Source organism: Lampris incognitus, chromosome 5 (genome assembly GCF_029633865.1).
Source record: "Lampris incognitus isolate fLamInc1 chromosome 5, fLamInc1.hap2, whole genome shotgun sequence".
Classification (NCBI taxonomy): domain Eukaryota; kingdom Metazoa; phylum Chordata; class Actinopteri; order Lampriformes; family Lampridae; genus Lampris; species Lampris incognitus.
In genome coordinates, this window is record NC_079215.1 from 21,146,217 (window position 1) to 21,170,061 (window position 23,845).

Here is a 23,845-nt window from a genome sequence, read left to right on the forward strand (position 1 = left end):
AATGAAAAGGGGCAAAAAAAAGAGAATGCAGAATGAAGTCAGTGCAAAGAAAGGGGTATCTGATGAGTGCTAGAGGGTGGACAAAGAGGACATGAGACTCAACAAGAAGCAGATTGACTAACTTGTCACCATTTAATGTTGCACCCCTGTGACCATCTTGTTTCTGTTTTGTCCCTCACGCTTTATCGTTGCTTAAAGGCCTTAATTTACCACCCATCTTGTCACCCCTTTACCCCAACCCAGTGATAATCTTCTTGTTGGTGTCAGGTTGAAAATCCAGGCTTTTCCTTGCTCTAAAACTTTATACCCTGACTCTGCAACTCAGTCTTACTACCCTGCTTACCCCCTTTAGCACAGTGATTGGTGTGATAACAGCCCCACCTCGCTCATCCAATGAGAGCTCCTTATTCAAAACCAAAATGGAAATCCTGCATCACCCCCCCCCAGCAGCAGTGTTTGTCGTCCCCCCCTCCATGTTGTCAGGGGTTAAATGTTTTGCATTTGCGCATTTGTGTGTAGCCCCCGCTACCACTACCACCACCACTGTTAGTGTTCCCTTCAATTTGTTTTGACACCCGAAATATGACCCCTTGCTACACACCTAACTTCTTCTGCTCTTTGTATTGGATAACTTGTTTCCAACTTTAAGCAAGCTCGTTTGTCTCTCTGAACTCTTGACTTCATTTCTATTTCGTCTTCACCCCTTATTAATAAAGACTCACTATCAGCTTGAGAGGAAACACTTACAGTATTGAGTAAGTTGTTAGGGTTAGTTAGACTAAAGTTGATTTCTTTTGGGCAGTTTTCTCACTGCTGAGCTCAAGAAGCAAGCAAGAATCAGTTCACCATGGTTTTTACAACCAATTCTCCGTAATACAAAACTCACAATACATCCCCTCTCAAGCAGATAGGAAGTGCCTAATGCATGCCCTGCCTGTCTGTAGCTATCTTTTAAGGGACTTTTTACATTTGCTGTCAGAGGGTAGGTATAACAGTATGGGTGCACCTACTGTCGTTTGCATCATTTTTTGCTTGCTTATGTGTATACCAAGTTACTTTGGTAAATGCAGCACTGTGTATGTGTGTGCCCACAGCTGAGCTCATACCCTCGACTGAGAGAGGAGACAGAGAGAATCGTCACCACCTATGTCAGAGAGAGAGACAGTAAGACCAAAGACCAGGTGGGTGCAAAATAAATGGGTGAGTGGGGCGTGTGTGTGTTTGTATTAATGCATGTGTTTGTGCATGTGCACATACAGACACATATTTGTGCATGTGTAACTGTGTGTGTATGTGTCTGTATGCATTTTGTGTGTGTTCACATGTTTGGTATTATTGTAGAGATGTGTTTGCACATGCCTCTACCTAACTGCTTAGATGTAGGGGTGGGCAATCTTATCCAGAAAGGGTCGGTGTGGGTGCAGGTTTTTGTTCCAACCAAGCAGTTGCACACCTGTGTCTCCTAATCAAGCTCCTCAGCAAAGACTCTACTGGCTACTAGTGGGATCAGGTGTGTAACTGCTTGGTTGTAACAAAAACCTTCACCCACACCGACCCTTTCTGGATAAGATTGCCCACCCCTGGCCTCGTTTGTGTAAATCACACATGACTTGTATTTTGGCGGTGTCTAGGTGCTATTGCTGATTGACATTGAGCTCTCATACATCAATACCAACCATGAGGACTTCATAGGTTTTGCCAAGTAAGTCACAACGTTCAAAAGTACAGTAAAATATTTGATTTTGAATTTTAAAGATGGCCCAAAAGTGTGTACATGTACAGTTACACTTCTTGTGCGTGAGTACTTCAGTGGTCACAGTGTAGCTGCTATACTGGTATTTTCAAAGCAGTACAGTATTAGCTGTGATGTGTTGGGAATTTCAGTGTTGCTTACATGTAATGTCCCTTCTGCAGTGCTCAGCAAAGGACCGCAGCTAATGCTACCAAGAAGAGGGTAATGCCCAATCAGGTAATTTCCATCCCCCTGCCATACAGCCACACCGCCCGCAGCAGGTCTCTTACACCACTACAGGGTCATAGAATCTGTTTCTGACTGCTGCTCTTTTTTTTCCTTATCTTTTTTCCTTTTTTCAGCCCATCCGTCCTATCATTGCTGTCCTTTCGTTACACTCGCGTTAACTTTTCTTAACCCCTCTGTCTTTCCCCTCTATTACTATCCTTCCCTCCATCCCGCTTTCCCTTTCCCTGTTTCCTTCCTCTCTCTGGTTTAAGGAGAGCTATTTGTAAGTACCATGCCCTCTACCCCTCCTCTTGTGGCTCCCTGTCTGAGGGATTGAGGTGTCAGTGGTTATGTAGAGAAGTGAAGTTTGCTCTCCTAAACAAATGTCATTATGTAGAGAAATTAAGATTGCGCTCCTAAACAAATGTCATTATGTAGAGAAATGAAGTTTGTGCTCCTAAACAATGAAGAGGGAACACGAGTGGAGTGAGGAACTCACCGCCCAGACTAGGATATGATGGCAGACTAAATAAAGGTCTACTTATTTGACCTGAGTGTCTGTCCATTGTGTTTCCTTGTCTCTCAGTCTGGCAAAGCCAGGGATGAAGAGAAGGTGATATTTCATTAGAGTCTGTCAGCCCCGGTTTTTGTCTGTGGATTTTTATTTTTATTTTTGTGTGTCTTTGCTTTTATGCTGTCTTTTTTTTTTTGATACAGTTGGACTTGATTTTGGTTAATAACTGTGGTAAAGCTGTGGTTTCTTTTTTTTTCTAATTTTGCATGGCTGTTGTGCTGTTTTTGATTGTGGCATTACATAGTTCTTTCAACTGATATACAATGTAAATTAAAGTGTCTTGATTATGCAAGTGAAATATCAGAGAGGGGTTTTTTTTGTGCCTTTGCCATTACACTTGCATTCTGTTCTTGTGGCTTGCTCAGACACCCTCCAGAGATAAGATATGTGGTGAACTGTTTATTTCTCCCCCTTGCAGGTGATTCGCCGGGGTTGGCTAACTATTAACATTAGCATCATGAAAGGAGGTTCCAAGGATTACTGGTTTGTTCTGACTGCCGAGTCTCTTTCCTGGTACAAGGATGAAGAGGTACTTCATAATCCTTTTCAATGTCTTTTTACAGTTAACATACTTGCAGTATTGTTGCCAGTACGATACTGTAATGATCTTTAATAGTAACATAACTATAATGATGTTTCATGATTAAGCATGTGATACCGTAACTGCTACTGTTGTGCAATATTTTTTTTACCCTGTTATGATAACACACTGGCAATATTGTTGCCACTGTGTTAACGTCATTGCTGTTACTGTGTTATTATTAAACAGTAGCCTGTTGTATATTTATGCTTATTTTTTTTACTGTAAATTACTGTCAAGTTTTAAGTTTTTCTTTTATTAGTATTTACCAAAATTAATATTCAATAAGATTAAAATTCAGATCACTTCAAAGAGTCACCACTCCTGCTCACAATTCAACAAATGATTTCATTTGTTCACACTGAGAAAGAACAGTGTATTCAAGAAGGAACGGAACTTAAAGCTAGATTATTTTAGTAAAACCACACTTCTATGATAAGACAGTGCAGTCCAGATCTTTTTATGTTTTTGTTTTTATTTTTACTTTGGTGTGTCTTTCTATAATGGAAAATACTACTACTACTTTCGGCTGCTCCCGTTAGGGGTCGCCAGAGCGGATCATCCGTTTCCATCTCTTCCTGTCCTCTGCATCTTCCTCTGTCACACCAGCGACCTGCATGTCCTCTCTCACCACATCCATAAACCTCTTCTTTTCCTCTTCCCTGGCAGCTCTATATTCAGCATCCTTCTCCCAATATACCCAGCATCTCTCCTCCACACATGTCCGAGCCATCTCAATCTTGCCTCTCTTGCTTTGTCTTGAAACCGTCCAACCTGAGCAGTCCCTCTAATGTACTCGTTCCTAATCCTGTCCTTCTTCGTCACACCCAATGAAAATCTTAGCATCTTCAACTCTGCCACCTCCAGCTCTGCCGCCTGTCTTTTCATCAGTGCCATTGTCTCCAAACCATATAACATAGCTGGTCTCACAACATTCTCTTTAACTCTTTTGGGTACCCTTCTGTCACAAATCACTCCTGACATTCTTTTCCACCCACTCCACCCTGCCTGCATTCTCTTCTTCACTTCTCTTCTGCACTCAACATTACTTTGGACAGTTGACCCCAAGTATTTAAACTCATGTGCCTTCTTCACCTCTACTCCTTGCATCCTCACCATTCCACTGTCCTCCCTCTCATTCACACATATGTATTCTGTCTTGCTCCTACTGACTTTCATTCCTCTTCTCTCCGGTGCATACCTCCACCTCTCCAGGCTCTCCTCAATCTGCACTCTACTCTCACTACAGATCATAATGTCATCTGCAAACATCATAGTCCACAGAGACTCCTGCCTGAGCTCGTCCGCCAACCTGTCCATCACCATTGCAAACAAGAAAGGGCTCAGAAAGGGCCAGTCCTTGATGTAATCCTACCTCCAACTTGAACCCATCTGTCATTCCAACCGCACACCTCACCACTGTCACACTTCTTTCCCTCATTCTTATCCTGCACCACTCTTAACATACTTCTCTGCAACTCTCGACTTCCTCATATAATACCACAGTTCCTCCCTCGGCACCCTGTGATATGCTTTCTCTAAATCTACAAAGACACAATGTAACTCCTTCTGGCCTTCTCTGTACTCAATCAACAGTCTCAAAGCAAACATCGCATCTGTGGTGCTCTTTTGTGGCATGAAACCATGCTGCTGCTCGCTAATAATCACCTCTCTTCTTAACCTAGCCTCTATTACTCTTTCCCATATATTCATGCTATGGCTGATCAACTTTATACCTCTGTAGTTGCTACAGTTCTGTACATCCCTTATTCTTGAAAATCAGTACCAGTATGGTTCTTCTGCACTCCTCAGGCATCCTCTCACTTTCCAAGATTGTGTTAAACAATCTATACTGCTCAAAAAAATAAAGGGAACACCTAAAAACACAATATAGACCTCGATGAAGGAAATATTTCAGCTGAAAATCTTTATTTATTAGACAGAGGAATGTGTTTAGAGCAAAATAACCTAAGAATGATCAATGGAAATCAAAATCATTAGCCCATTAAGGTCTGGATTCAGAATCATACTCAAAATCAAAGTGGAAAATGAGAACATAGGCTGATCCAACTTCTGTGGAAATTCTTCAAGACGATTCAAAATGAGGCTCAGTAGTGTGTGTGGCCTCCACGTGCCTGTATGCACTCCCTACAACGTCTGGGCATGCTCCTGATGAGACGACGGATGGTCTCCTGAGGGATCTCCTCCCAGACCTGGATCAGGGCATCGGTCAACTCCTGGACAGTCTGTGGTGCGACATCGCGTTGGCGGATGGTACGAGACATGATGTCCCAGAGGTGCTCGATTGGATTCAGGTCTGGGGAACGTGCAGGCCAGTCCATAGCATCAATGCCCTCGACATACAGGAACTGCTGACACACTCTGGCCACATGAGGACGAGCATTGTCATGCATGAGCAGGAACCCAGGGCCCACTGCACCAGCATATGGTCTGACAATGGGTCTGAGGATCTCATCCCGGTACCTAATGGCAGTCATGGTACCTCTGGCTAGCACGTAGAGGTCTGTGCGGCCCTCCAAGGATATGCCTCCCCAGACCATCACTGACCCACCGCCAAACCGGTCATGCTGGAGGATGTTGCAGGCAGCAGAACGTTCTCCACAGCGTCTCCAGACTCTCTCACGTCTGTCACATGTGTTCAGTGTGAACCTGCTCTCATCTGTGAAGAGCACAGGGCGTCAATGGCGAATCTGCCAACCAAGATGTTCTCTGGCAAAGGTCAATCGGGCTGCACGGTGTTGGGCTGTGAGCACAGGCCCCAATTGTGGACGTCGGGCCCTCATACCATCCTCATGCATTCTGTTTCTCACTGTTTGAGCAGAAACCTGCACATTAGTGGCCTGTTGAAGGTCGTTTTGTAGGGCTCCGGCAGTGCTCCTCCTGTTCCTCCTTGCACAAAGGACCAGATAGCGGTCCTGCTGTGGGGTTGTTGTCCTCCTGCGGCCCCCTCCACGTCTCCTGGTGTACTGGCCTGTCTCCTGGTACCTCCTCCATGCTCTGGACCCTGTGCTGGGAGACACATCAAATCTTCTTGCCACAGCACGCATTGATGTGCCATCCTGGATGAGCTGCACTACCTGAGCAACTTCTGTAGGTTGCAGATACCGCCTCATGCCACCTCTAGTGGTGAGGGCACTAGCAAAATGAAAAACTAACCAAAGATCGGCCAGAAAAGATGAGGACAGGCAAATGGTCTGTGGCCACCACCTGCAAATCCATTCCTTTTATAGGGGTTGTCTTGCAAATTGTCTAATTTCCACCTGGTGGAAATTAGACAATTTACCAACAGGTGAAATTGATTCACAAATCAGTGTTGCTTCCTAGCTGGACAGGTTGATATCTCAAAAGTGTGATTGACTTGGAGCTACATTGCATTGCTTATGTGTTCCCTTTATTTTTTTGAGCAGTGTAGTTAAAACTCCACTGCCATCTCTCCTAAACATCTCCATGCCTCCACAGGTATGTCATCAGGACCAACTGCCTTTCCACTCTTCATCCTCTTCATAGCTGCCCTCACTTCCTCCTTGCTAATCCACTACACTTCCTGATTCCCTATCCCTACATCATCCAACCTTCTCTCTTTCATTTTCTTCATTCATCCGCCCCTCAAAGTACTCCTTCCACCTTCTCAGCACACTCTCCTCGCTTGTCAGCACATTTCCATCTCTATCCTTGATCACCCTAACCTGCTGCACATCCTTCCCAGCTTGGTCCTTATGTCTAGCCAATCGGTACAAGTCCTTTTCTCCTTCTCCTCCTGTCATACAGCTCACCATACGCCTTTTCCTTTGCCACCTCTCTCTTCACTTTACGCTGCATCTCCTTGTACTCCCATCTGCTTTCTTCATCTCTCTGACTATCCCACTTCTTCTTTGCCAACATCTTCCACTGTATACATTGCTGTACTTCCTCATTCCACCACCAAGTCTCCTTGTCTTCCTTCCTCTGTCGTGATGACACACCAAGTAGTTAGCTGTCTCCCTCACTATTTCTGCAGTTGGTTGCCCAGCCATCTGGCAACTCTTCACTACCACCCAGTGCCTGTCTTAACTCCTCCCTGAACTCCACACAACAGTCTTCCTTCTTCAACTTTCACCATTATATCCTTGGTTCTGCCTTCACTCTCATCTTCCTGTTGGTCTCCAAAATCATCCTACAAACCACCAACTGATGCTGCCTAGCTCCATTCTCCCCTGTCACCATCTTGCAGTCTCCAATCCCTTTCAGATTGCACCTTCTACGTAAGATATAGTCCACCTGTGTGCACTTTCCTCCACTCTTGTACATAACCCTGTGTTCCTCCCTCTTCTTGAAATATGTATTCACCACAGCCATTTCCATCCTTTTCGCAAAATCCACCACCATGTCCTTCCATATTTCTTTTTTTTGTTTTTGAGGATTCCCCCCCCCCCAATTGTACTTGGCCAATTACCCCCATCCCGGTCACTGCTCCAACCCCTCTGCCAATCCGGGGAGGGCTGCAGACTACCATATGCCTCCTCCCATACATGTGGAGTTGCTAGCCGCTTCTTTTCACCTGACAGTGAGGAGTTTCGCCAGTGGGACATAGCATGTGGGAGGATCATGCTATTCCCCCCAGTTCCCCCTCCCCCCGAACAGGCGCCCTGACCAACCAGAGGAGGCGTTAATGCATCAACTAGGGCACATACCCACATCTGGCTTCTTACCCGCAGACACGGCCAACTGTGTCTGTAGGGATGCCCGACCAAGCCGGAGGTAACACAGGGATTCTAACCACCGATCCCCATGTTGGTAGGCAACAGGATAGACCGCCACCCCACCCCCCTGCCCCCCCGGATGCCCATCCTTCCGCATTTCTCTCCTTGACACCATACCTACCCATCACCTCCTAATCACCCCTGTTCCCTTCACCAACATGCCCATTGAAGTCCACTCCAATCACCACTCTGTACCCCTTGGGTACACTCCACCACTTCATCCAACTCACTCCAGAATTCTTCTTTCTCTTCCATCTCACACCCAGCTTGCGGGGCATATGCACTGATAACATTCATCAATACACCTTTGATTTCCAGCTTCATACTCATCACTCTGTCTGACACTCTTTTCACCTCCATTACACTCTTGACATACTCTTCCTTCAGAATTACCCCTACCCCATTTCTCCTCCCATTCGCCCCATGGTAGAAGAGTTTGACTCCACCTCCAATGCTCCTGGCCTTACTCCCCTTCCACCTGGTCTCTTGCACACACAGTATACCTACCTTTCTTCTTTCCATCATATAAGCCAGCTCTCTCCCTTTACCAGTCATAGTGCCAACATTCAAAGTTCTGACTCTCACCTCCACACTCCTACCCTTCCTCCTCTCCCTCTGCCTCTTCACATGCTTTCCTCTTCTTCTTCGCCCAACAGTAGCATAGTTTCCACCAGCACCCTACTGGCCAGCAGTACCAGTGGCGGTCGTTGGTGACCTGGGTCTCGACCGATCCAGTATGGAAATTTGATTTATGATTCGCATATTTGATTTGGCAAAGATTTACACCGGATGCCCTTCCTGATGCAACCCTCCCCATTTATCCGGGCTTGGGACTGGCACTAAGAATGCACTGGCTTGTGCATCCTCAGTGGCTGGGTTCTTTATATAATGGAAAAACAATTCAAAAAAAAATATTAAAAGAAAAAAAAAAGACATTGCGGTGGAGTGAGGTGTGAGCTGCCTCCCCTGAGTTAGTCTGTTCCGCTCACGGCAGATTGAGTGGAGTCCACATCCCAAATGAAGGTGCATCAAGGACAGGAAGAGAGTAAGAGCCAAGGGCGCAACATGCAGCGGCCATTCTCACCCAGTTAAAGACACAAGACGTTTGGTTTTACTTTAGCATGTTTATATTCTGTAGCTTTAAGAAACGGCATGTTTAGCCCTTAACCACCACCTTTGCCCGTAACGCTGTGCCGGGGAACCCAGACTGTGGCGGTACTTTGCCACAGCCATAACTACGTCTTTGCATGAATGCATCAAACATTTAGGATATACCACTGCAACAATTCATTTAGATATAGAAGTGCTTTACGTGCCACACATGTAGCATGAAGAACATACCAGGGAGGCGATGTATTTGTTGATATTGATGTTTAACCTACTATAATTAACTGACTGTAAGTTGGGTGTCATTATATAAAGTAAATGTCTCTTACCTGCCTCCCCATACCCTTGCCTCAACCTCTCCCATCCATGTAATTTATTATCAACCCACTATGTTAATGCTCAGGCCTAACTAGCAGCTAATTCAGTATTAGTCAATTTAATTACATGCCAGCCAGAGAGCTGACCTCTATTTTGCAATGTCTAACTCCACAAACAGCAACAGCTTGCGCTGTTGTGCGGTAAACATGTCAACAGACAAAAAAGGAATAAATTCACAGATCAGACACAGGCAAAACATCAGATGGGGGAGGAGAAGTACATTTCTGGAACAAACTGACATTTTAAATGACAGTGACTTAATATGATTTGATTTCATTTTAATACATACGGCACCAATAACTCCCACCACACACACACACAAAGTGCTAGGTACCCATCTTAGATCAGTTTGTAACTTCTGACACAGTATCACAGCAAGGCAGGGATTGTCAGGGCCTAATTAATTTGACCAGGGATGCCCCAAGAGACACCGTAGCACAAAATTAATCTGAACAATGAGTAATGACAATCTATGGTGCCAAAATTATTTTTTACATTGTGCTCTTTTTTCTTCTTATTACTTTTCTTTTTCTTTCTTTCTTTCTTTCTTTCTTTCTTTCTTTCTTTCTTTCTTTCTTCTTTTTACAGTATTTGATTTTTTTTTAATTTTGAGCAAAGGTCAGATTGGCTTTCTACCACATCACCACACTACAGATCACATTTACACCCTACACACCCTAATTAGCCCTGTGATGGTCTGGCGGTCCAGGGTGTCTTTCCGCCTGCCGCCCAATGGCTGCTGGAATAGGCTCCAGCATCCCCGCGACCCTGAGAGCATGATAAGCGTTCTGGTTAATGGATGGATGGATGCTCTTCTAAATTGTTTTAAAATGCAAAGACAGAAACTGAATGGTGAAGGCTTGTGCAGACCAGCTCTAAGTAAATGTCTGATTGACCTCTTCATCGCTTCAGATTGGGTTGATAAAGATAACCCCCGTTTTACAAGATGGGCTGATTGAGTCATAGTCTAACAGGATGGGTTAAAGAAGGACTGTTTGTTAATCTTTTGTGAGACCGGCAAACCAAAAACAGGAAATTTGTAAAGAGGCATGGTTAATGGTTGTCTGGGTAGCAGACAGGCGGTACCAAGATATAATGACAACGTCAATGTTCACCACCTAGTGGACAGCAGACTGGAAACATTCTTAGAAATGTTGTGTTTTCTCGACACATCATGCACTATAAATGCAGCTTCTTTATACAGCTTAAGACCCTGTTACTTGGCTAGAATTAGATAGCAGCAATAACAAGGGTCCAGCAATAGAGGGTGTCATATGATGTTTATTGTTGTGTATTGTACTGATTGTAAAGCCCTTTGGGACTGCCTAGTGGTTTTGGGCTATACAAATAAACAAAAAACCTTGTATGTGTATATGTATGTATGTATGTGTGTGTGTGTGTGTGTATATATATATATATATATATATACCGTTTTTTTACACCTTAATGTTGCAGATAAAAGGGCTCAACAAATGAGGAGTGGAATATTAAGATGGATGTAGGAAAAAAAACTTGGGTAATACATAACAGTACAAGCTTGTTTCGTGCGTCGATGAGTTGAGTGCGCAATTCACAAAACAAGCTTGTACTGCTATGTATGAAAGTTTTCTTCCTACATCTATCTTTTTATGTGTGTGTGTGTGTGTGTGTGTGTGTAAAACTTCATTAAAAGAAACACTCAACGGTAAGGAAAGTGCTCAACAAATAATCCAGTGATTCAAGTAAATTCTTTAATAGACAGATTGCTTATGACATGAAACAGGCTTGTACTGTTCATTAAAGAATTTACTTGACTCACTGGATTTTATATATATATATATATATATGTGTGTGTGTGTGTGTGTGTGTGTGTGTGTGTGTGTGTGTGTGCGGAGAGAGAGAGAGAGAGAGAGAGAGAGAGAGAGAGAGAGAGAGAGAGAGAGAGAGAGAGCTGATATTGCTCATGGCATGAAACAGGCTTGTACTGTGTCATAAAGAATTTTCTTGACTCACTGGATTATGTTGTTCCTCATTTGTTGAGCACTTTCCCTACCGTCTATACACACACACACACACACACACACACACACACACACACACACACATATATATATAGATATAGATATAGATATAGACATTAGCAGCTGATGAGTGCACGACGCATGAAACAAGCTTGTACTGCTATGTATTAAACGTTTTTTTTTTCCTACATCTATATTGATATTCCGCTCCTCATTAGTTGAGCACTTCTATCAACACCATTGACGGTTTCCGGAAAGAAAAAAAAAACGCTACACACACACACACACACACACATATATATATGAAATGTGGTCTGTACAAACAATCCAAAATGGCATGCCCACCAAGAACAATTCTATATAGAGTTAACTCTAATTAACTCAGCCATGAGGTTAATCTGCCATCTAAACAAAAATGTTATTCAGGCTATTTAACCTGCCATCTAAAACAATAAAGCATTTAACTCAGCAGTATTTGTAAATGCCAACTAACAAGGCATTTACGTTACAATACCTTTACACTTTTAAGGTACTTTGCTGTAAAGTCAAAACTGGCACATCATGTAGTTTCAAAAAAGAAAAATCCCATGATGCAATGCATTTTATGGTAATGCACTGTAAATTGGGTTTAAAGTATTGTACTAGTGATTCTAAAGTGTAAAAGCATAAATACAGCAAAGGTTAACAGTGTTCAAACAGGTTGTGTGTCTGTTGGTGTGTGCTTTTGGTTTGAAAGCGTGACTTGTGCCTAATGAGACTGTAAATATTTCAACAGGAAAAGGAGAAGAAATACATGCTGCCTCTAGACAACCTGAAGCTGAGAGATGTGGAAAAAGGCTTTATGTCCAGCAAGCATGTCTTTGCCATTTTTAACACTGAACAGAGGTGTGTATGCTATGCATGGGTGTAAATGTGGCACATATATTGTGTTGAACTTATGTCTTAATTAAATATGTGTGTGTGTGTGTGTGTGTGTGTGCGTGTGAATACGTGTTTTACAGGAATGTGTATAAAGATCTACGACAGATAGAGCTGGCCTGTGACACTCAGGAGGATGTAGACAGCTGGAAGGCTTCCTTCCTAAGAGCTGGTGTGTACCCTGAGAAAGACCAGGTACTTAAAGCTTCAATATGTAAGGGTTTTTTTGTTTGAATTTCACTCCAAAACCTATCTTATCATGTACACACTGACTCAGTCTACTGTGAGTGAGTCTTGTCCTTCTAACCAATCAGAGATGCTCAAAGGGAAGGGGCATTGCCCCCTGGCCGTCAATCAATTTTGTGCATGTAACTTGACTCGTATGCTTGGTACTTCTCAGGGTGAAGCCCCATTTACAACAGGGGTGTCTCCCATCTGCTTTACCTTGATTTTATACAAAATGAAATCTTTATCTGTATGAACACTTCACCTTTAAGTAAAACAGTGCCTTATAAGAACAGATCATTAGATTGTCACCTGCAATACATTTTACTCTCCTCATGGGGTTACTTGGGAAGAGGTGGACAAACTAAGTGCCAGTGCTTTGGAAATAGGGATTTTTATCTTAATATATACTTCACCTAGAAGTACAAATGTGCTTCACAACAACATTGTAGGTGCAACTAAAAGATTCGCTGAAAAAAATATTTTTTGCATGCACAGATTATAAATGACAGGGCATGAGTTTGCCAGCTATGACCGGCAAACTCATGCACATGCATGAACCTGGTTATGGAAGGGAAGTAGAAAGCAGAGAGAGAGGGTGGATTTTTTTTTTGTTGGTTGTGTTCTTTCAAGATTTACTCACTCTTGCTTGTTTTTCCAAAGTTACATATTGTTGCTTTAAAAGCCCATGAACATTTAGTTGGTTTATTTGCACACAGTAAGGAAAGTTATATCTAGAATGTAGTTTGATAAAAATTGGGCATGCATAAAGCATTATTTCAGCCACACAGACCATTTATTTATTTCATCACTTCAGGGATTAATGTAATTTGCCTTTTGGCATATGTCTGCAGTCTGTAAGTGTTTTAAGATCTGATGTGTGAATATGTCCAAGGCTGCCAAATATCAGGACTGTCAGTTTATATCCAGCACTTGTGGATCAGCTATTGGTGTGGCTTAGGCCTCAAACACATGCACAAACTCATGCACACTCACCCACGCTCTGTGTCTTGCTGTCTCTCTTGCTTACACACACACACACACACACACACACACACACACACACACACACACACACACACACACACACACACACACACACACACACACACAAACAGGAAAGCAGGCAAAGAAAAAGACACAAGATCAGATTCCTAAAAGAACAATTAAAGTGTTAAATCGCTTTCCCTTTCCCATCCTTCCCATTATCAACACTTGTCACTGTTCCCTCTGTCACATCCTTGGCCACAGGCAGACAATGATGAGTTAATAAATAGTGGAGACAGTGTGTCCATGGACCCCCAGCTGGAACGTCAAGTGGAAACCATCCGCAACTTGGTAGACTCCTACATTGGCATCGTCAACAAGTCAATCAGAGACCTTATGCCCAAGACCATCATGCATCTCATGATAAACAGTGTAGGTATCACTCTTGCTCTGTCTCTTTGTCTACCTTGGTGTCACACCATCAACCCACTGTATAGGTTTTCTTACATGTCTGGGAAATCAATGAAAATATGGAAAATTAATTTAACAATTTCTAGGTCATGAATAGCTGAAAACTTTGAGAAAAGTATGAAACGTCTTTGTTCAGTTCCAGCTGATGCATTATTACTACATGTTATGTGTAAGGCAAGGCAAATTTATGTATATAAGACATTTCAGCATCAAGGCAATTCAAAGTGCTTTTCATAAAATATGAAAGGCATTAAGAGAAGCAATATAAGCCAATAAAAAGACATTTAAAAACAAATAAAAAGAGTAAAAATGTCATTGCAGTGTAAGATGAAAATCAGAAGCTTCAAGTTTTATTTAATAGAGGGCAGTGGCAAAGAGGAAAGTCTTCAGCCTAGATTTAAAAGAACTGAGAATTGCAGCAGACTGCAGTTTTCCAGGAGTTTGTTCCATATACACTCACCGGCCACTTTATTAGGCACACCTGTCCAACTGCTCGTTAACACAAATTTCTAATCAGCCAATCACATGGCAGCAACTCAGTGCATTTAGGCATGTAGACATGGTCAAGACGATCTGCTGCAGTTCAAACCGAGCATCAGAATGGGGAAGAAAGGTGATTTAAGTGACTTTGAACGTGGCATGGTTGTTGGTGCCAGACGGGCTGGTCTGAGTATTTCAGAAACTGCTGATCTACTGGGATTTTCACGCACAACCATCTCTAGGGTTTACAGAGAATGGTCCGAAAAAGAGAAAATATCCAGTGAGCGGCAGTTCTGTGGGCGAAAATGCCTTGTTGATGCCAGAGGTCAGAGGAGAATGGCCAGACTGCTTCGAGCTGATAGAAAGGCAACAGTAACTCAAATAACCACTCATTACAACCGAGGTATGCAGAAGAGCATCTCTGAACGCACAACACGTCGAACCTTGAGGCAGATGGGCTACAGCAGCAGAAGACCACACCGGGTGCCACTCCTGTCAGCTAAGAATAGGAAACTGAGGCTACAATTCGCACAGGCTCACCAAAATTGGACAATAGAAGATTGGAAAAACGTTGCCTGGTCTGAGTCTCGATTTCTGCTGCGACATTCGGATGGTAGGGTCAGAATTTGGCGTCAACAACATGAAAGCATGGATCCATCCTGCCTTGTATCAATGGTTCAGGCTGGTGGTGGTGGTGTAATGGTGTGGGGGATATTTTCTTGGCACACTTTGGGCCCCTCAGTACCAATTGAGCATCGTGTCAACGCCACAGCCTACCTGAGTATTGTTGCTGACCATGTCCATCCCTTTATGACCACAGTGTTCCCATCTTCTGATGGCTACTTCCAGCAGGATAACGCGCCATGTCATAAAGCTCGAATCATCTCAGACTGGTTTCTTGAACATGACAATGAGTTCACTGTACTCAAATGGCCTCCACAGTCACCAGATCTCAATCCAATAGAGCACCTTTGGGATGTGGTGGACCGGGAGATTCGCATCATGGATGTGCAGCCGACAAATCTGCAGCGACTGCGTGATGCTATCATGTCAATATGGACCAAACTCTCTGAGGAATGTTTCCAGTACCTTGTTGAATCTATGCCACGAAGGATTAAGGCAGTTCTGAAGGCAAAAGGGGGTCCAACCCGGTACTAGCAAGGTGTACCTAATAAAGTGGCCAGTGAGTGTATGTAGTGTGTAAAAACTGAAAGCTGTCTCTTCATGTTCAGTTTTGGCTCTGGAGATGGAAAGCAGACCTGTCCCAGATGATCTGAGTGGTCTGGATGGTTCATAGTGTAGCAGTAGAACAAAAATATATTTTGGCCCTAAACCATTCAGTGCTTTATAAACCAAGAGCAGAGTTTTAAAATCAATTCTTTGACAGACAGGAAGCCAATGTAGTGACCTCAGGACTCGAGTAATGTGATGCACTCTTTTGGTCTTAGTAAGGACTCGAGCGGCAGCGTTCTGAATCAACTGCAGCTTTTTGATTGATTTTCTTTTCTTTTTTGTTTTAGAAAGACCTGCAAAGATACTGTTACAGTAGTCGAATTGACTGAAGACAAATGCATGGACAAGTTTTTCCAAATCCTGCTGAGACATAAATCCTTTAATTCTTGACATATTCTTCAGGTGCTAGTAGGCTGACTTTATAATTGTCTTAATGTGGCTATCTAAATTCAGGTTTGAGTCCATCACTACGCCAAGATTTCTGGCTTGGTTCGTAATTTCTAACATTACCGATTATAGCTGAGGGCTGACCTTTAATCATTCTTCCTTGGCTCCAAATACAATTACTTCAGTTTTGTCTTTGTTTAATTTAAGAAAATTATGAGACATCCAATCATTGATTTGTTCAATGCATTTACGTAGTGCTTGTATGGGTTTATAATCCCCTGGTGATATGGTTATGCAAACCTGTGTGTCGTCTGCATTGTTATTGTAACATATTATGTTGTTTTTCATAATCTGGACTAGTGGGAGCATATAGATGTTAAACAGAAGCGGCCCCAGAATGGAGCCTTGGGGAACTCCACAAGTCATTTTTTTTATGTTCAGATTTGTAATTACATATAGACACAAAGTAGTCCCTGTCCTTTAAGTAGGATTCAAACCAGTTTAATGTTGTGCCAGAAAGTCCCAATGTGTTTTCCAATTGGTCTGGTAATATGTTATAGTCAACTGTGTCAAACGCAGCACTGAGATCCAATAATACCAGGACTGAGATTCTGCCACCGTCTGTGTTTAAGTAAAGACCTTAGCAAGAGCAGTCTCAGTGCTGTGGTGTGGTCGAAATCATGAATGGAAGACATTGAAACTGTTGTTTAGTCCCAAAAAGTTGTTGAGCTGCTGAAAAACAGCTTTTTCCGATTATTTTACTTAGAAAAGTGAGGTTTGATATGGGCCTTTCACTGTTCATTAGTGATGTGTCTAGATTATTGTTTTTTAAGAGTGGATTGATGACTGCAGTTTTCAGGGCCTGTGGGAAGAGACCCAAGAGAAGAGATGTGTTGACAATTTGTAGAAGATCTGAGGACATGCAGTTGAAAACATTTTTGAAAAAGCCTGTTGGCAGAATATCAAGGCAGCAGGAGGAAGATTTCAGATGTTGTGTAATGTCCCGCAAGTTTTTATGGTTGATGAGATCAAATTGTGACATGCTATTTGAATTGATTTTAGGTGGACTTAAGGACAACACATGCCCTATACCTAGTATGGAGGCACCGGTTGCCTGTCTAATTTTCTGAATTTTTTCATTGACGAAGGAAGCAAATTCATTGCAGGCCCCTGTAGATAGAAATTCAGAGGCTACTGCCACTGGGGGGTTTGTTAGGCTGTCAACAGTAGCAAACAAGGCAGGTACATTATTATTGATTTGGCAATGATTTCAGAGACGTGAGACCACCTTTCATTTCTCAGTTCCAAATTATAAATGCGCAGTCTCTCTTTTTGAATGTCATATTGAGCAGTAAGATTTGTTTTTTGCCACCTGCATCCAGCTTTATGACCTTCACCTTAGCGGGTGCAATGGCATCGATAACATCTCTAATTTTAGAATTGAAAGTATCTGCAAGCTCATTGACTGAGATCCGAGAGAGGGCGGGTGTGGAAGAGAAAGCCTGAATAAATATTTCACTGGTGTTTTCAGTGTTATGTAGAGTTACTGTCATTTCATATATTTTGAGCGTTATTGTTGTGATTTATCTGTTCTGTCATTCTACATAAGGTCATGAAATAGTACTGAATTTTAAAAATGGTGTCAAAATGCTGAAGCTCATATATCTCAATCACACTCTCTGTCATAGGACCCTACCTTAGGCTGACCAATAATTCGGTTTTATTGTTTATTGTATGGCAATACTATTGTATCAGGATGAAATTTAGATATTGTCATGTTACGATACACAATTTTGTTGTTTAAATTAATAACGATGAGAATCGATTACCTAAAATTTTTCAAAATATGCGGTGCAAAATATGAGGGACTAATTATTTGAAAATTAGTTTTGGTTTTGTTGTTACACTTTACATTATCAAACAGCTCAATGTGATGAGCCTCAGTTGCATTCTTAAATATGGTATGTTTTGCATATGTTGACAGATATTGTGATACATATCCATCCATCCATTATCCAAACCGCTTATCCTGCTGTCAGGGTCACGGGGATGCTGGAGCCTATCCCCAAATTCCCCATGATTATGGTGATAATGGTTTCCATATTTCCCAGCATTAGCATTGCCATGCTGATCTCTCCACTGTTCTCCCTCATCCCCAGGCTAAGGACTTCATCCATTCAGAGCTGCTGGCCTATCTGTATTCTGCTGGGAATCAGGACAGTCTGATGGAGGAGTCGGCTGAGCAGGCCCAGAGGAGAGATGAGATGCTGAGAATGTATCACTCACTGAAGGAGGCCCTGGTCATTATCGGGGATATCAGCACTACCACAGTCTCTGACCCCGTTCCTCCACCAGTAGATGACAGCTGGCTGGTTAAGGATACCAGGTAATGAAAATGAAAATCAGGACGCAGAAGCCTACATAGACATCATAGATGTGTCTGAACAGAGGATGGTATGTATTCAGAGGATGTGATTCCAAACTCTGTATCCATTGTAATGAAACACATATACTTTGATATTCACTGCTTAAAATAAGATAATGTGATGTTAATTGTTGCTATTTTGCACAAAAGACAGTACAGAGGACCTTAAAGAAAAGTTTAAACGGCCATATCAGTGTTTTTGCACGTTTTAGCTCATTTACTACAAATGCCATACTTTAAATTACTGCCAACCATTTTCTGAAGTATCCCATAGTGTTTTAGATTTTTGAATGCATTTATCCTACCTTACTGGGAACTGTTGGTTTCCGTCCATGTCAGTATGGTATGAAAATCAACCTGCAGAGATTTCAAACTTACTTGAGATAAGTAATCCATCATAGTGAAAATCCAATTGACATTATGCTGTTGTTACGGGACGATGCAGTGAAATACACAGATTTTTGTGAAAAGTCTTCCAGGTTGTCCATTCCAGTGTACTCAGAAGTCTGAGTTTTGAAAGTCGACTGCTGAACAGCAATCATTTTAATTGTGAGAAGCTACAGAATTCACATTATCCTTTTGCACAAAGTTAATGTTTAATTATTGTTTATCTCCCAGATTTTATTTTACGGTAACTTAGCTCGTGAATGCAGTGCTTTTCAGCAGCCAACTCTTAGAAATCTGCTGTCTGCCAGACTGGAACACACCACCTGGAACTTGCACAGTTTGTGTTTTCAGCTGCGTTGTTCCACAACAATAGCGTAACGTTGACCAAAAGAATAATGTTGTTTCACTGTAATGGATTACCCATATCAAGGAAGTTCCAAGCTTCTGCAGGTTGATTTTTATACTGAACTGAAATAAATGGAAACAAATGACTCCCGAGAAGGAAGGAAAAACACATACAGAAAAATAAAACACTATGGTGTGCTTTTGAAAATGGTTAGGAGTAGTGTAAATAGACAAGACAGAGACTTTGTGACTCTGTCTGTGAAAGGTGCTGTATAAATAAACTTTACATGCTTACTTAAAGTACTGTATACCCCAGGGGTTCTCGAACTTATTACTTAAAGGTCTGCATCTGATTTTTATTCAAGGTCAGAGGTCCAGAACGATTGGCGATAACAAAATAACATTTAATCAACCCACTTATAACTTTTAAGAAACGTACATTCAAGTTGAAGACTGTAGTCAAATTACGTTATTTACCTAATTTACCAAGTTAGAAGTACGGGTAGCAGATTTTTGTTTCCTTGGACGGTGACGGCTCTAACCCTAACAAAAACTCACATGCCGGTATGCTACCCGTTACTGTCATTTATGGTTGCGCTAGTTTCTCTCCTTTCCTCTGCCCTCTGTGTTTCAACAAGGGCGGGGCTCAGCCCTTACACACACACACACACACACACACGGAGCAGAGCAGAGCAGAAGAGAGGAGAGAGTGAACCAGGTGAAGTGAAGATAGCGTTACTTGAGTTGAAGACAACGACACTTGTAAGTGCAATAAACGCTTTGCACCACCTCCAAAGCAAATTCTCTGGTGTAACATTAATGTGTGAACTCAGCAGCAACAACACACAAACTAGAAAACGTTACATTACATAAAGTACGCATAACACAAAGTATTGGCTGACTTGCTCTGGTATATGCCATTTGCAGTTCAAGAAGAACTTTATTGACATTTTGCCAAGCACAATGAAATTGCAGGTGTGTCGACCTCAAAATGGTGCATACATAAAAGAGATAAGAAATATCAGCAATAAAAAGCACAGAGTCTAAACAATATAAGTGCAAAATATGAGCAGTACAGTTAACGATAAAATACAACTTATGAGATGCAAAATCATCATCAGCACAAATGCAGTAAAGGTTAAGAGGCTAAAACATGCAAAAACTCAGGTATGTCCTTTTAATGTCCTTAAAGCAAAGTTGGCTAATACCTTTGATGCTTATCTGCTGTGATCGCCACTTCCTATCAGCTGTGGTTTTTCTCCGGGCAGTTTAGGTGCGCATATTTTAAATTTTGCTCATATTGTTTTAGAATGAATTAATTTAGTCTTTGATAATATTCCCTCTGTACTCCTTTTGTCCTCAGTCTTCCCTCAGCGTCCCGCCCTGCCTCAGCTGCAGCACCACCACCCAACCGGCCCCCAGCAGTGAGGGGGCCCACCCCAGGTCCTCCTCCGCCTCTCAACCCCTCTCCAGCATTGGCAGGGCCCCCGGTCCCTTCTCGACCTGGTGCTCCACCTGTCCAGCCAGCTCACTCGGCAGATCCGAACTCTGGTGCTGCTCCTCCTCTCATCCCTTCCAGACCAGCTCGAGTGCCCCCTGGCATCCCCAGGTAAGAATTTACACATGCACACAAAGACACACACACACACACACACACACACACACACACACACACACACACACACACACACACACACTAACACGGTGTCTTCCGTTTACTGTTGTATCCGTTGCTGTTTGTGGTTTTGTGATGACACTTGATGTGAAGTGTAAGACAACTGAGACTGTCTTGGTGAGCTCTTCTATGTGCTAGCAAACAAAATAAGGGCCTGAAGTGGTGTTGTTGAAAACATTGGTGCACGATTAGTTGATAAAATTTTGCCTTGCATGTTTTTTCTTACCCCAACGTGCTCCCAACCATTCTCTCTCTCTTCCTGCAGCAGAAGACCACCGGCAGCTCCCAATCGACCCACTATCATACGTCCTTCAGAACCCTCCCTTCTTGACTAGATGCACATATTAATATACAGACACACTGATACATACAAACACATTTCATTTTTCTGTTTATGCAGACTTTGTTTACAATTTGCTTGCGTTCTTTATTTCTGATGCGGAGTCAAGATTTTTTATATATTTCACTTATGTTATTACTTTATAATCATTATACCATATTTCCTGGACTACAAGTTGTACTGGCATATAAGTCGCACTCAGCAAAAAAACGTGTTGTTGCAAGGGAGGGGGGGGGACAAATTACTTCGGCGTATAAGTCGCATTTATGTATGGTGACAGTATTTTCAATTGAGTCACAAGATTAAACATTACCATCTAGTGGCCTTAGTTGAAATGCAGCGTATTCGTCTGACAAAATCACATTGTATGTGTCGCTCTGGAATATAAATTGCAGGACCAGCCAGACCCGAAAAGAAACAGCATCTTATAGTCCGGGAAATATGGTAATTGGTCATATGAAGCTGTTGTAGTTCCGTGCATTTCAGAAGGCCTATGTATGTAATTTTGATTATGTGTTTATGGTCACTTTTTGAAAATTCCTAACAAGAAGTTGTGAAAAGGGAGTGAATGATGACTTAAATTACTTTCTAGTTATAAACCAGATTATCTTGAATTTATCTGATATTGTCTGACTTATTTTGAATAGTGAATCGTGTCTGGAAACATTAAATGATTTACAACCTTTATAAGTAATGGTCATATTGCACAGAAAATAAAATCACACTCCTTTTTAAAGCTATTTTTGCGTTCAAATGAACACTTGGTAACTTTTTGTCAGTTTCAAAATCTTTCCACACTAAACACCTCAATATGATTATGCCGTAGTTTATTGTAAAGATTTTTTTTTCATTGTTTGGCACTGCAGCCATATTGTGAGCTTGCTAACATTAAATTTAACCCTGCACTGTTAGCATTGAAATTCATATTCCTTAAGGCTGTGACTTATTAGTTTGGTCATCAACGTTTTCAAGTACAGTTGCAATTTGTGGCTTCCAGTCAGCCTTGTCTCTTGTGATTTCATGGACCAGTTTTATATGAGGAGGAAGGCCGAAGGATCCATTGCATCAGTGAGCAAGTCTCATTGAGTGTTTCTGTCATACACGTGTTTGGGGGGGGGGGACTTTCTCCACCCCTACTTTAGACACACCTTGACCCACCTGCCTTCCCCCACCACTTACTTACCTATGCAATGAATTCTTGTTCTTTTGTAAAATTCCTTAAAAATGCACTTAAGTGCCTCCTACATGAAAGGTTATCATAGATTATCTCATCTCTGCTGTAAAAGTGATAATGAAACATTTGAAGAAATACTCACATAATAAACAGATGAATTATTGAGGGATTGGTTTAGGCTTAAAGGAAGTGTATAAAATAGCTGACTAAATAAAGGGTAGAACAAACCAACATGTGGCGTTTTTTGTCTCTTACTGTCAAATTTTCTTTCTGTTACTCATGATGATGTTGATGATGATGCATGATCTCAGATAATGGAAGTCCTCATGTTGCTATAAACTTTATATGACTTTATTGCTTATTTGCATCGATAAGAAAACAGACAAGGAAGTTATTGGGATTTGTGGTTTGTCTCATCAAAACAGAAAAGATACCCATGAATTTAAGGTTAAGGTCAACCATAGGAACTTGAGTATAATCAGCAACATAATCTGTTCAATTTGGTCACTTAAGCATATATGTATGCTTATATGTGCATATATTTATGTTTGAACAAGCTTTCATGTAACAAAGTTATATCACTGCAATACTCTTCTTTCACCCCTCTAACCATTAATCACCCTAATGTTCAGATCACAAGAAAATATTCTATTACCTAGCTGCACCAAAGAGCCAACAAATTGAACACATTTATAAGAGATTGCGTGAACAAATTTGCACAGATGAGGTATGTTTCACTTGTCTACATGAAGGCAAACATGTCCCAGGTGTGACGATGGGAGGCATGAGAAACCACAGAAGTCTTGTGTTCCCAACAGAAACAGTAAAGTTTGCCATTGGTGATATTTTTGGGCTATCTATAGCTCTGTAAAGGATTGCATACAGGTAGTAAGGTGTAAAAAGGTATGTAATCCTACTCCATGATGTATCCCACCTTTTTCACTTTTCTATTTCTACTTGGGTAGCACGATGGCCCAGTGGTTAGCTCTGTCACCTCACAGCAAAAAGGTCCTGGGTTCGAATCCTTGGGTTGCCCAACCTTGGGGGTCATCCCAGGTCGTCCTCTGGGTATTCGGGTTTCCCTCACCATCAAAAGAAACATGCATGTTAGGGTTTATACTCCTGTCTGTGTCCCTGGCCAAGGTCATGGGAAAAGTACTGGAGTTGGTCCCCGGGTGCAGCATGAAGGCAGCAGCCCACTGCTCTAAGCTGCACAGATCACAGCTAGGATGAGCTAATTTGCAGTAACGGAATTTCTCCATGGGGATTAATCAGCAATCAGGAACACTGTCATTTCATTTCATTTCATTTGCTAATACATGTAATAAAGGAAACTTAATTTGTTTCCTTCTTGCCAACCCTCTCCCATCCCCGCTTTGCATTTTGTCAGTGTGTTTGCATGCGGTGTGTACAAATGTGTGTGTTACTGACTCGTGATC

At 42.0% G+C, this 23,845-nt stretch overlaps 1 protein-coding gene across 5 annotated transcripts in view; it reads left to right on the forward strand.

Moving 5' to 3' along the window:
* The window catches only part of LOC130113506 (dynamin-2-like), a 36,278-nt gene extending 13,647 nt beyond the window's left edge, over positions 1–22,631 (forward strand). For 2 of the 5 annotated variants that reach the window (XM_056281125.1, XM_056281127.1), the window contains exons 11-20: positions 1,095–1,181; positions 1,632–1,702; positions 1,915–1,969; positions 2,953–3,063; positions 12,135–12,244; positions 12,361–12,472; positions 13,754–13,921; positions 18,220–18,446; positions 20,581–20,826; positions 21,158–22,631. In XM_056281125.1, the coding sequence (XP_056137100.1) occupies positions 1,095–1,181; positions 1,632–1,702; positions 1,915–1,969; positions 2,953–3,063; positions 12,135–12,244; positions 12,361–12,472; positions 13,754–13,921; positions 18,220–18,446; positions 20,581–20,826; positions 21,158–21,227 (1,257 nt within the window). In that variant the 3' untranslated portion in view covers positions 21,228–22,631. Of the gene's footprint in view, positions 1–1,094; positions 1,182–1,631; positions 1,703–1,914; positions 1,970–2,952; positions 3,064–12,134; positions 12,245–12,360; positions 12,473–13,753; positions 13,922–15,960; positions 16,076–18,219; positions 18,447–20,580; positions 20,827–21,157 lie in introns of those variants that run through there. The other 3 variants (XM_056281126.1, XM_056281128.1, XR_008810303.1) reach the window with 2 other exon arrangements.
* The last annotated feature ends 1,214 nt before the right edge of the window (positions 22,632–23,845 follow it).